Raw genomic sequence first — 13,663 nt, 5'->3', positions numbered from 1 at the left:
AACAAATTTCTTTGAGATCCATGGACAAACAAACACAAGAGTCAACAAGAGCACCGCCTTGCGGGTGCAGACCGCTCATCTATTTTCTTTTTAAAGGTGAAGGGACTCTCATTTTCAATCACAAAGGAGGGAGGGGTGGAGTGAAGAGGGGTGCATTGTGTGGGGGTGTGGACATTTATTACATTATCTTCCAAAAATGCGAAAAAAAGGAAAAAAATAAAATCGGGGGGGGGGGGGGGTATAGGGGGGTGGGGGGATGGGAGGGGGGGGGGGGTGGGGATTCTTGGGTCGATGGTTGGACGGTATTTCAAACATAAAATAATAAAAATAAATATTTGTGTTTTTTAACTGTTTCAAAAAAAAAATTGGGGGGGGGGGGGTGAGGTGGGGGGGGTATAGTGTGAGGGTGTGGTGGTAATTTGTGAGATGATCTTTAAAAAAAATAAAAAAAAAAAAAAATTTGGGGGGGGGGGGATTCGGGTGGGGGGAGGGGGGGTGGGAGGGGGATTCTTGGGTGCGATGGTTGGACGGTATTTCAAACATAAAATAATCAAAATAAATAGTTTTGTTTTTTAACCGTTTAAAAAAAAAATGGGGAGGGGGTGGGGTGGGGGGGGGGTATAGTGTGAGGGTGTGGTGGTCATTTGTGAGATGATCTTAAAAAAAATAAAATAAAATAAATAAATAAAAAAAAAAGGGGGGGGGGTGGGATTCAGGGGGGGGGGGGGGGGGAAGGGAGGGGGCACGGGCGATGGTTTGGGTGGAGTCTATTATGGTATGTCAGGTAAGAGTAGTTTTGTCAAAGTATCAATCAAATCTAATCATAAATAAAGAAGTTATGGCAATTTTAGCAAAATTTAATAATTTGACCTTGAGAGTCAAGGTCATTCAAAGGTCAAGGTAAAATTCAACTTGCCAGGTACAGTAACCTCATGATAGCATGAAAGTATTTGAAGTTTGAAAACAATAGCCTTGATACTTAAGAAGTAAAGTGGATCAAAACACAAAATTTAACCATATATTCAAAGTTACTAAGTCAAAAAAGGGCCATAATTCCGTAAAAATGACATCCAGAGTTATGCAACGTGTCCTTTTACTGTACCCTTATGATAGTTTGCGAGTGTTCCAAGTATGAAAGCAATATCTATGATACTTTAGGGGTAAAGTGGACCAAAACACAAAACTTAACCAAACTTTCAATTTTCTAAGTATAAAGGGCCCATAATTCCGTCCAAATGCCAGTCAGAGTTACATAACTTTGCCTGCACAGTCCCCTAACGATAGTTAATAAGTGTTGCAAGTATGAAAGCAATAGCTTTGATACTGAAGGAATAAAGTGAACCTAAACACAAAACATAACCAAATTTTCAATTTTCTAAGTATAAAAAGGGCACATAATTCTGTCAAAATGCCAGTCAGAGTTACATTACTTTGCCTGCACAGTCCCCTTATGATAGTTAGTAAGTGTTGTAAGTATGAAAGCAATAGCTTTGATACTTAAGGAATAAAATGGACCTAAACACAAAACTTAACCAAAATTTTCAATTTTCTAAGTATAAAAAGGGCACATAATTCTGTCAAAATGCACGCCAGAGTTATCTAACTTTGCCTGCCTAGTCCCCTCATGATAGTAAGTAAGTGTACCAAGTTTGAATGCAATAACATTGATACTTTCTGAAAAAAGTGGACCTAAACGCAAAACTTAACCAAAATGTTCAATTTCCTATGTATAAAAAGGGCACATAATTCAGTCAAAATGCACGCCAGAGTTATCTAACTTTGCCTGCCCAGTCCCCTCATGATAGTTAGTAAGTGTACCAAGTTTGAATGCAATAGCATTGATACTTTCTGAGAAAAGTGGACCTAAACGCAAAACTTAACCGGACGCCGACGCCAAGGTGACGACAATAGCTCATAATTTTTTTTCAAAAAATAGATGAGCTAAAAAGACTTAAAATCATCTACTGGCTAATCAAACCTAAGAAGACTTGAAGCTTTCCTCACCTCTTCACTGAGCAGGTCTGTGTATCTCGCAGGCGTGTACTTGTCCACCCAGAGCAATTTCTGTGGCCCCTGGGGCAGGGGGAGGGGCAGGGCATGTTCCTCATCCCCCTCTCCCTCCTCGTCCTGAAATCCCTGGTCATCCTCATCCAGCACTCTGAAGCAGTAACAGAATGTTAAGAGTTACATGAGCCTTACTATGGGAAAACAGGGCTGAATGCATGTGAGTTAAGTTGTGTCCCAGATTAGACCTTGTGGTCCCAACAGGCTAATCAGGGAAGATACTTAGTTTAGGGACGACCTAAACTAGAATTTCGCTAAGAAAAAGACTTTCTTTAAACAACAAAAAAAGAAAATCGGAAAGTGCCGTCCCTTAGCAGAAAATGTGTCAACAAATGGGCCGTGCTCTGTGACAAAGGGGTTTAATGCATTTGCGTAAAGTAACATCCCAGATTAGCCTGTGCAGTCTGCACAGGCTTATCATGAACGACACTTTCCGCCTAAACTAGATTTTTGCTAAAAAGAGACTTTCTTTAAACAGAAAATATAATAGAAGCGGAAAGTGTCGTCCCTGATTAGCCTGTGCGGAATGGACTGCACAGGCTAATCAGGGATAACTCTTTACGCACATGCATTAAATCCTCTTTTCACAGAGCACGACCCAAATGCATTAAGCCCTGTTTTCCCAGAGCGTGGCTCATATTTGTTATTTATAGATATACAATATTTGATGCACTATTTTGTTTACTTGGTTTACATCATAACTGTTATCAAGAAGCAACAAAATAGATAGCTAGCAAGGTAAAAAAAAAATTCAACAAGGAATTGTCAATGAATATGGAAATATTTCTTAATTGTCTAGTGTTAGTACTTGTTTGCTTGAACTATACAACTTGAACTCGTGACAGTGTAAATAGAGAATACTAGGTTAGCGTTGAATACAGAGAAGTTTATGTTGCGAGGCTTAGACATAATAATCCATTTAACTCAATAATTGGCGATTTTGCATCTAGGGTCTTTAATAATTATTTGAGCATAGTTAAATAAAGACACTTATGATATCCTATCACTATTTTCAAATGAATTTATGAACTCGTTAAACTTTCTTATTCGTCACACGTTACGTCATGTACTCTATGAACATTACTGCTGTAAAAATGAACCGGAGCAGTTTATCAAATAATAGCCGTTGGTAAACTCGGATGCATTTGCAGATTTCTGCATACAAACATAATTATGTTTAAACTTTCACAATGTTATTTGTCTATGATAAATGCCCTTATTGTGTACAAGAAAATAATTTGATATATAAATACACAAAGAATGGAAAACATTCCATTACACAACAGATAAATCAGTGGACAATACCCGTGTACAAAATGGGACGTTCCGAATTCCAGTGTGGTGCTATTTTTACCATCTTATACTTTACACAGCTCTATGCATAACGTGAATTAAATCGGATAGCAAATATTGCAGATTATTTATGAATTGTGCGATATTTGTATGGCTTGTTGTACATTCTTAAATGTCAAAAGTATATGCATGGACTATAAACAATGCACATTACACGAAATAAGGAAAATGTGATTAATTGACAATTCAAATACTGTATGTCGATATACAGTACATGTACATGTGAAATAAGTCACGTTTATAATAAATCGTCATATTTTTTTGGGAAAATGACGCAAAAAGGGTCATTTTATGACGACATCAATAAGCTGATTCATTATACGGATGGCGAAAAATTATGTCATATGACTAGATTTAAAGGTTGAACGTCGTATAATTTTGAAGCTAAAGTTTTCTTGACTTTATTAATTATAAAAAATCATTCAGTTATAAAGTAAAAAGTAGTCCGTGCACGTGACAGATATATCCCACAGTGTTGAATACAGGTTAGTATATTCCATAAGGTGTTATACCGTCAATGTCGCGTTGAAAATGGAATAAAACTAGTTGTTTACTTTATACATGTACTTAATTTTTAAATCACAAAAACCCGTATATACACATATATGTAGGAAGCAATATTCTGATTAAATCATGTTACTGCTTCACAGTTTGCATTTCCGTTTTCTCCCACAATGTTATTGTATCTACCAGTTTAAATTTCTAATGCGTGAGCATTTAGTCTTATTTTTTTCTGAGCTTTTATATGGCAATCAATATCAACACGTGAAATACATGTTTTAAATGTAAAATCATTTTTAATTTAACATAATAATCTTATTTATTTGCAAATTTATTACATCGGACCATGACTGGACATATTGATTGCAAAGTCGTTGTTTGAGTTTTCAATAATGGTAACCGTATGTTAAGTACATTTTTTTATGCAATATATAACTAAAGTCTAAATTGTCAATAAGGGTTTTAATGTTTTAGCCCAGCGTAATTTTTCAATTAGAGTTAGCAAAAGTATTATCTGTCACATTCTCACCATACATAAATCTTATAAGTGAGTTGGCGAATTAATAATACAACAGCATTTAAGAGCCCTTCTACAAATAATCGATTATGGGAAACAACCTAGTTCGCCTAAGACTGCTGCATTTGATGTCTGTTGGCGTACACCTATTATTATATTTACAATATGAGGTTAAAGGTTTTTGCTCCACACAGAAGCTTCATAATTTTATAATGTTATGACTTGTATGTTTCCCTCCATCCCTGCCTAACTTAAATTTATAATTTAGTCTCACTGTAATTTGATACAAACTGAAATTGAAGCAGCAATTTCCAAATACAGTGATATTTCACTTTAACAATATAGATTTAAACCATGCTCTGTGAAAAGGGGGTTTAATGCATGTGCGTAAAGTTTCATCCCAGATTAGCCTGTGCAGTCCACACAGGCTAATCAGGGATGATGCGTTCAGCCTAAACTGGATTTTTGCTAAAAAAAGAGACATTTTTTATACAGAAAATATCATAAAAGCTGAAAGTGTTGTCCCTGATTAGCCTGTGCACACTGCACAGGCTTATCTGGGACGACACTATTCGCACATGCATTAAAAAACCCTTTTCACCGAGCAAGGCTCATATAGATTTGTATTTAGTCAAGTGTTATTGGGGGAAAATAATAGAATCAAGAGAAGACCATAGTTCTCCTATGGTGGAAAATTACCAAACTCATATGATTGTGCTAGTTAGAAACAGCACATGAAGGCATGAAGCAAGCGTAACAACCACTTCACAAGTCCCACAGCCACTGCAATATGTGTTATCTAATGCACACATGGTAATTAGATCTAGAAGCATTACAAAGATGATAACTAATCTGAGATTTTGATCATTTCTAAAACACATGTAAGAAACTTGACAATTTACTGGTATTTTGAAATAAGCCATGCTCTCAGAGTTGAGACATAGCATGGGAGAATGAAGATTTGATTCTTTCTTTGGGAAAAATGGGGTTTAATGCATATGCATCAAGTGTCGTCCCAGATTAGCCTGTGCAGTCAGCACAGGCTAATCAGTGATGACACTTTTCACTTTTAAGGTAATTTTCCTTTTAAGAATATTTTTTCTTATCCAAAATCCAGTTTAAGCAAAGGTGTTGTCCCTTATTCGATTGTGCGGACTGCACAGGCTAATCTAGGACAACACTTTACACACTTGAATTAAGCCCTTTTTTGAAAGCAAAGCCGAAATAAAGATTCAGTTACTTACCTGTGTATGTTTTCACTGAGCGACTGTGATTCTGCCAAGAGATGGGCACGCCTCTATAAAGAGTTGTTTTAAATTTACATAAAAGTTTTATCATCATGAGTCAAGTATCATGAGTTACATAGTTAAGTATGTATGACTGTACATGTACCTTTCTACAACATTACTGTCAGTTACTATGGTACCATATTTTATACATACTATACAGCTTTCGGATTCCAGATATCCTTTTCAGACTCAGAAAAAAAGCAAAAATGAATATATGCAACCAGTATAATACCAGAACAGCCTGCAAGTAGCTTGCAGGTTTTATGCTCTATGCTACCTATCAATATCTTGTGTTATTTTGTTCATATACATAGCGGGACCCATTCCCAATGAAAAAAGTAAACATCTTTCCCAAATGGGACAGAAAAATTCCCAAACTAAGATTCTATTTTTTTTATAAGTCTCAACATTCAATTTATCTCAAATTCAGCTCTCTAAATTCAGTGCTTTCCACAGGCCTCTTGCCGGAGTGCCTGAAGTTCAATCAGAGTCTGAACCTTGAAACTTTTCGATCAGTGTATTTTTATCATGAGTGCAACTAGCCATTCTTAACCCTTTGCATGCTGGTAAATTTGTCTTCTGCTAAAATGTCGTCTGCTGAATTTCTAAAATGAGCATTTTCTTCGATTTTTTTTTTCAAAAAATACTATCAGAATAGCAAACAGTTTGGATCCAGATGAGACACAACGTTCTGTGGCGTCTCATCTGGATCCAAACTGTTTGCAAAGGCCTCCAAAATTCGGTTCCCGCACTGAAAGAGTTAAGATCAAAGCAAAAACAACTTTGCCCAAAAGTTTTGAGAGCCAATTTACGATCCGTCAATCCATCTATCTCTTTACTCAAGTTAAGACCATCTAAAGGCAAATGTTGTTGTATTGGACAATCAATATTTGCCAATGAGAGCGCACACTTTGAATGAGAGTAGGCAGTCCATATCTGTAGTAAAATCATGCAGATGACGCATGTCATAATTGCCATAATTGTGTGTGTTTGCGGCAGTGTATTGGCTTTGTTGCACCTACTACGGTCATTGGTCCCTATGCTGTTAACCTCCACAATGAAATCTTGCCCAGTAACTCCTCGTTCAAATTGTGTATTTCATGCATAACACTGTCAAAGCACTTATTCTGCACCAAAGCGTTTTGACAAATTACCGTAATTACTCAAAGTTTGTGGACACTTTGTGTCCGAAAATTAATACAAACAAGAAACCGTCAGAGACGAGTGATGCTCCCCAAAGGTTGTTTTTTTCACAGTATTGCACTATATATCCAGATAAAAGGAAACGTCTTGAGGGCACAGTAGTTGGGGGGACAAGAATTTTTTAATACAAATTTCAAAGGGCCATAACTCTGTGAAAAATCATCCGACCAGAACCCGCTGATAATATGCACATCTCCTCTTGGTAGTGAAGCTTCCCATAAAGTTTTATTGAATTCCGGTCATTAGTTGCTGAGAAATAAACCAACAAGAATTGCACTATATGTACAGTTAATGGAAAATTTCAAAGGGCCATAACTCTGTGAAAAATCATCAGACCAAAACCGGCTGATAATATGCACATCTCCTCTTGGTAGTGAAGCTTCCCATAAAGTTTCATTGAATTCCGGTCATTAGTTGCTGAGAAATAGCCCAACAAGAATTGCACTATTTGTACAGTTAATGGAAAATTTTAAAGGGCCATAACTCTGTGAAAAATCATCGGACCGAACCGGCTAATAATATGCACATCTACTCTTGGTAGTGAAGCTTCCCATAAAGTTTCATTGAATTCCGGTCATTAATTGCTGAGAAATAGCCCGGACAAAAATTGTGCACGGACGGATGGACACAGGGACGGACGGACGAAGCGGCGACTATTTTGGGGGGAGCATAAAAATATTTTAAAAGTACGATGACCGAAAATTTAGAGACATATATGTTATGTTTGTTTGTCAATTATTTTAATGAAATGCAACCATTTTATAAATGTGCAATAATTTTATTGTGCTTTTTATCTGATTTTGGGGAAAGGGCCTTGCCTTTTTTTAGCGGAAAAAAAAAACGTGTGAAACATCGGATTTTGGGGAAAATAAGGAAAGTCTTAAATAATCAATTTAAAATATTTTACTGTTTTCAAAACAAATTCAAGGCGACAGAAAATTTAATTATGCAATATTTTTCTTTTCTATTTTCTACACTGGATCAGGTTAACTTACATAATATGTCCCAATGTAAAGGAGCCTGGCGACATTCGCAAAATGGTTAAAACAAACCACTGGTATCTTAAAGTTGCAAATGAAGCCCTGAAAACTTGAATCTTTTTGCTCATAATATCATTATCATTATTTATAATTATTGTCTTAACCCTAGTTATATCAATTTATTACATAATTCTTTACCTTTACTGTGTTTAAATACTGTAGCCGGTATTGTTTTATTGCTTTAGTTTCTTACAGCATTTTTATTTATATCACACAATTTTAGATTATTAATCCTTTAATTAATGCTGCATAATTGTATCAATTACTCGTATTTTTTAATTTTTTTTTTATCAATTTTATGTGCATATACATGTTTTTTACAACGCCATTGAATATAATTAAAATAAATAGGCGTTTCATCAAATTAGCAAGTTTAAAGTTTCTTTATGCACATGCAATAAGTCCAGATCCTTGATGTACAAAGGTTTAAGCTTACCTCCTCTTTCAGTTGCTCTCTCAGTGCAGTGATGGGGACAGACTAAGCTACCTCCTCTTCCAGTTGCTCTCTCAGTGCAGTGATGGGGACAGACTAAGCTTACCTCCTCTTCCAGTTGCTCTCTCAGTGCACTGATGGGGACAGACTAAGCTTACCTCCTCTTCCAGTTGCTCTCTCAGTGCAGTGATGGACACAGACTAAGCTTACCTCCTCTACCAGTTGCTCTCTCAGTGCAGTGATGGGCACAGACTAAGCTTACCTCCTCTACCAGTTGCTCTCTCAGTGCAGTGATGGGGACAGACTAAGCTTACCTCCTCTACCAGTTGCTCTCTCAGTGCAGTGATGGACACAGACTAAGCTTACCTCCTCTTCCAGTTGCTCTCTCAGTGCAGTGATGGACACAGACTAAGCTTACCTCCTCTACCAGTTGCTCTCTCAGTGCAGTGATGGGCACAGACTAAGCTTACCTCCTCTACCAGTTGCTCTCTCAGTGCAGTGATGGGCACAGACTAAGCTTACCTCCTCTTCCAGTTGCTCTCTTAGTGCAGTGATGGGGACAGACTAAGCTTACCTCCTCTTCCAGTTGCTCTCTCAGTGCACTGATGGGGACAGACTACGCTTACCTCCTCTTCCAGTTGCTCTCTTAGTGCAGTGATGGGGACAGACTAAGCTTACCTCCTCTACCAGTTGCTCTCTCAGTGCAGTGATGGGCACAGACTAAGCTTACCTCCTCTTCCAGTTGCTCTCTCAGTGCAGTGATGGGCACAGACTAAGCTTACCTCCTCTTCCAGTTGCTCTCTTAGTGCAGTGATGGGGACAGACTAAGCTTACCTCCTCTTCCAGTTGCTCTCTCAGTGCACTGATGGGGACAGACTACGCTGACCTCCTCTACCAGTTGCTCTCTCAGTGCAGTGATGGGCACAGACTAAGCTTACCTCCTCTACCAGTTGCTCTCTCAGTGCAGTGATGGACACAGACTAAGCTTACCTCCTCTTCCAGTTGCTCTCTCAGTGCAGTGATGGGGACAGACTAAGCTTACCTCCTCTTTCAGTTGCTCTCTCAGTGCAGTGATGGGGACAGACTAAGCTTACCTCCTCTTCCAGTTGCTCTCTCAGTGCAGTGATGGGGACAGACTAAGCTACCTCCTCTTCCAGTTGCTCTCTCAGTGCAGTGATGGGGACAGACTAAGCTTACCTCCTCTTCCAGTTGCTCTCTCAGTGCAGTGATGGGCACAGACTAAGCTTACCTCCTCTTCCAGTTGCTCTCTCAGTGCAATGATGGGGACAGACAACAGGTTACTCTTCTGCATTGTTTTCCCAATATTGCCAAACTGCAAAATTAATCACATAGTGTTGTGCGCATTTTGTAACGAATCACAAAAATATTATAACATTATACATTTACATATTGAATAGCAAAGTATCCTTTATTTATTAAGTTATAACATGTTTATGACTCAGTAAGTCTGGAATAAAACACTATTTTAAGATATTGACTGTTCTTGTAGAGAAGTAGATATCTGCAATTAACAAATCCATGTTTATGTCTTTTCAACTGTCTACGATATTCACATGTACATGGTTGTACATTACCTGTTGTTCGTACTGCAGGTCGTCCTTTACTTTCATGTATACTCTGTTACCCTCTGTGCCTGTGGTGGCCAGAAAGGCAGTGCCTGCTGGTATTCTCCTGTGAACCCGTGGCCTTTCATAGTCATAACCTGGGGCAACACACACAATATAATGGTCTCAGATTTAAAAAAGCTTCCAAATAAAGTATGTATACCATTATATGTTGACAAGGAAAGAAGATTATTAAATCAGCATTCAACACTCATAGCATATAATTGTTGTTGTTATAGATAGGTTTTGATGAAACTACTTAATCGAGTATACAAGTTTAAAAAGTAAATAAACATTAAATTCAGCTTGTCTGTTAAATAACATCTAACACATATTAACCAGATGTTTTTCAGTTTTTTAACACTCCTTTTTTTAAATTTCAACATAAAAGGCAAAATGACTCAATACCATCCAGTAGACGGTCGGCATGAGCTGCATCTTTGTTATCAAGTTTTAGTTCACGTCCCACGTGTTTACTCCTGTGCTCAATAATCCTCTGCATCAGTCGATGGTCCGGAGAATCTTGCTCCGCCTCAACTAGGTCAAGGCAAGCAGCAGATATGACCTTTGACCTTCCCTTATGGTCATGAAGACCCTTGATTTTTGGAGACTGTTTTGGCTCATCATCCCACAGTTCCTCGTCAGGAATTATGTCCACTTTAGATTTCTTATTGACTGGAGCTAAAAAAGTGGTTTTACTATCAAATAGCTGTTTTGTATTTCATTTTCCTTTGCCAACAGAAAACATAGCTCACTCCTTCTTTCAATGTATTATTTTTGGTGTCATAAAAATGAACTCATGTAATTCAATGTTTTTCTTGCTGATTTAAGAGTTGTTACTTGGTCACAGTCAAAAAGGCAAAAAGTATCTTTTCCCCCCAAATTTAGCCCTTAAATTCCCAATAGATTGTTTGCCTTTATGATGCTTACTTATAGAGATGATTATTTTGAAAATAAAGGGTTTTTAATATGGAATATCTATTTTAATGATATGTAATGTATAGAATATACTGGTTTATGTAAGTTTTATCATCTAAAGTTAAAATCATCAAATCATTATTTTGTCCACAATTTAGAGTAAATTGACTCTAAAATTCTCAATTTCAGGGGTATAGGTCATATCCCAAAATGATGTATGTATTATATTGTTACTATGTTCATAAAATAAAATCAAAGTACTGACAGGACTGGTGTGACGATGCTTTTGAAGAGGATTGATATAAAAGCATCTATTTAAGTTTATCTACATCACCACAATTGTGTATGTGGATACGAAAATTTTGGGTAGGAAAAAAATGGGTACGAAAATTTTGGGTACCAAAATTATGCAAAAAAATTTGGGTAGGAAAAAAAAAATTGGGTAGGAAAAAAAATTGTTGGGTACGAGCAAAAATTTGGGTTGGAAAAAAAATTGGGTAGTTAAAAATTGGGTACGAAAAATGTAGGGTGCGAAAAAAAATTGGGGGTACGGGGAAGTAGTACCCCGAGGGAACTTGATCCATTCAGCAAAACTGGGAGGCGGGTTACATTCTCGATCAAATTCAACAAGAAATATCTTTAAAAAGATATTCGCTGTGTATTTTCTGTACCACTTATCTTAAACAAGAGGGTCGCTCACCTGAGATAAAAAGAAATGACCTGTTCTTTGCAGCCTAAGATATCAATGAAACAAATGTTCTAACCAAGTTTTATGAAGAATGAACAACAAATGGCCCCCTGGCGGCCATGTTTTTTTTAACAGAGCTGAACCATTTTTTAACTCTTCCAAGATATGTCCAAAGTTCATGAAGATAATGTCTTCTAGACTGTTCACATGTTTTCACTATATACATATAAAGAAAACTGCCCCACTGCCTGGTGCCCATGTTTTTCCACTTATCTCGACCATTTTCAAACTCGTCCGCGACATACACATCACCAATGTTTTGACAAACTTTTATGATGATTAAGCAAAAAATGTGACTTCTAGAATGTTCACAAGCTTTTTTACTATATAAATATAAGGAAAAATACCCCCCCCCTGGCGGCCATGTTTTTTTTTTTATAGATCCAAACCATTTTCAAACTCAACTGTCGTATCCAGGTGTGGTAGTGCGGTCTCGTTTATTTATGCAAGTGAATTGGTCACGGGATGGTTACGAGTTATGTAACTTTGTGAGCACTTATGTAATGCGGAAATATTTATTCCACAATCGCTTATTTCCGGTCAGGATGACACTGCTGACTGGTTGTAATTCAATTAAGTAAAGGTATTTCCGTTTACTTGAATCATTTTATAAACACATTATTCAACAGTAGACTGTTTTACACTAAACAATTTAGAAATATGAAAATGTATCAATTTTATATTTCATTTCATTAATATTGTGTATCATTCATTACCGTTTTATTTTCAATTTTCTGACATCATTTAAATACATAAAGCCTGAAAATGATTAATCTTGATAAATGAACTCGGCAAATAAGAAAGGTAAATCTTGATTTTGAAGGTTATTCTGATTCTATTTTTTTATCTCCAGAAACTTATAATTGAAATTATTTCTTTATTGTTTTCATAGAGTATCCATTTGATATTTGTTAACATATCTTATATACGATTATATAGAGTGAATCATTATGGAATCTTGTTTTGATATGAAGTTCCCATTTAAATTACATATTTTTTTGTTAATTGTTAAAAACATGCATTAAATACTCCCACTGTGAAATAAAATATATCAAACAGTTCAACCAGCTTTTAATACTGACCACTGATATTAACATCTGGCATACAGCACAGTGAGAGGGTCATTAAGCTGAGTGGTAAATAGTTATACACTGCAATGATCAATATCAGGGGTCTAACAAATTCTAGAGCAGAACTAACAAGAAATATCTTTTAAAAAGATATACGGCGTTGATTGTGGTTTGAGTTTGTGAAAGGTAAAGAGTTCAAAAAATGAGACCAAGGATAGCGAATGTCTTTTTCTGTGCAGTTCTTAGCTGGATCACACGCAATACGGGATGTTACGCGGAGTTTTCACAGCTTATTTTACATAATTACATATTGCTGGTCATAAACCTATAGATACAAAACAGAAAACCAAATGAAGAATGGAAGTGAAATTTAAACATATGAGTCAACCGGCCACACGCAAAGTATCCGTACATATTTTAAATATTTATACGCGCGTTCTTCGAACAAACCTGTTTTAGTGGTTTGTCGGGCATTGCTTTTTGATTCGATTATTAACAATATCGAGAATCATCGCGCTCATGCTTAATACATTAGGCAATATGGTGGAATAATTCTTGTTAAATTAATTAAAAATAATATTTATCATGGTATTGTTGAAAACAAATAAAGACTCTATTATTGACATACCATAATTATCGCTAAATATCTTCATTTAACATCTTTTGTGGTCTAAAGAAAATTTCAGTTCACCTAGTTCACGGATAGGGTCTATATTATATAACAAACTGGCCACGAACTCAGGTCAGCACATAAGCGTCTTCGGACGCAGCGATGACCTGTAAATAAACCCTGATAACTCGCGGGTTGAAATGCATTGCATTAAAGTGAGGCCACGCTTCCATTCCTTTTTATACTTTTACATGTTAACATGTTGATAGGAATATGAAAGTCAGTACTAAAA

General features: G+C 36.6%; 1 protein-coding gene across 1 annotated transcript in view; it reads right to left on the bottom strand.

Annotated features, from left to right (window-relative positions):
* Positions 1-13,663, bottom strand: part of LOC127866585 (chromosome transmission fidelity protein 18 homolog) — a 42,468-nt gene that overhangs the window by 23,617 nt on the left and 5,188 nt on the right. The window contains exons 3-7 of the mRNA XM_052407218.1: positions 10,434-10,706; positions 9,996-10,123; positions 9,650-9,733; positions 5,680-5,732; positions 2,005-2,158 (exon numbers count right to left, since the gene is read on the bottom strand). Coding sequence (XP_052263178.1) covers positions 2,005-2,158; positions 5,680-5,732; positions 9,650-9,733; positions 9,996-10,123; positions 10,434-10,706 — 692 coding nt within the window. The remainder of the gene's footprint in view (positions 1-2,004; positions 2,159-5,679; positions 5,733-9,649; positions 9,734-9,995; positions 10,124-10,433; positions 10,707-13,663) is intronic.

The sequence above is a fragment of the Dreissena polymorpha genome, chromosome 2 (genome assembly GCF_020536995.1).
Source record: "Dreissena polymorpha isolate Duluth1 chromosome 2, UMN_Dpol_1.0, whole genome shotgun sequence".
NCBI classification, from domain to species: Eukaryota; Metazoa; Mollusca; class Bivalvia; order Myida; family Dreissenidae; genus Dreissena; species Dreissena polymorpha.
This window is presented reverse-complemented; position numbering and strand designations above follow the sequence as displayed.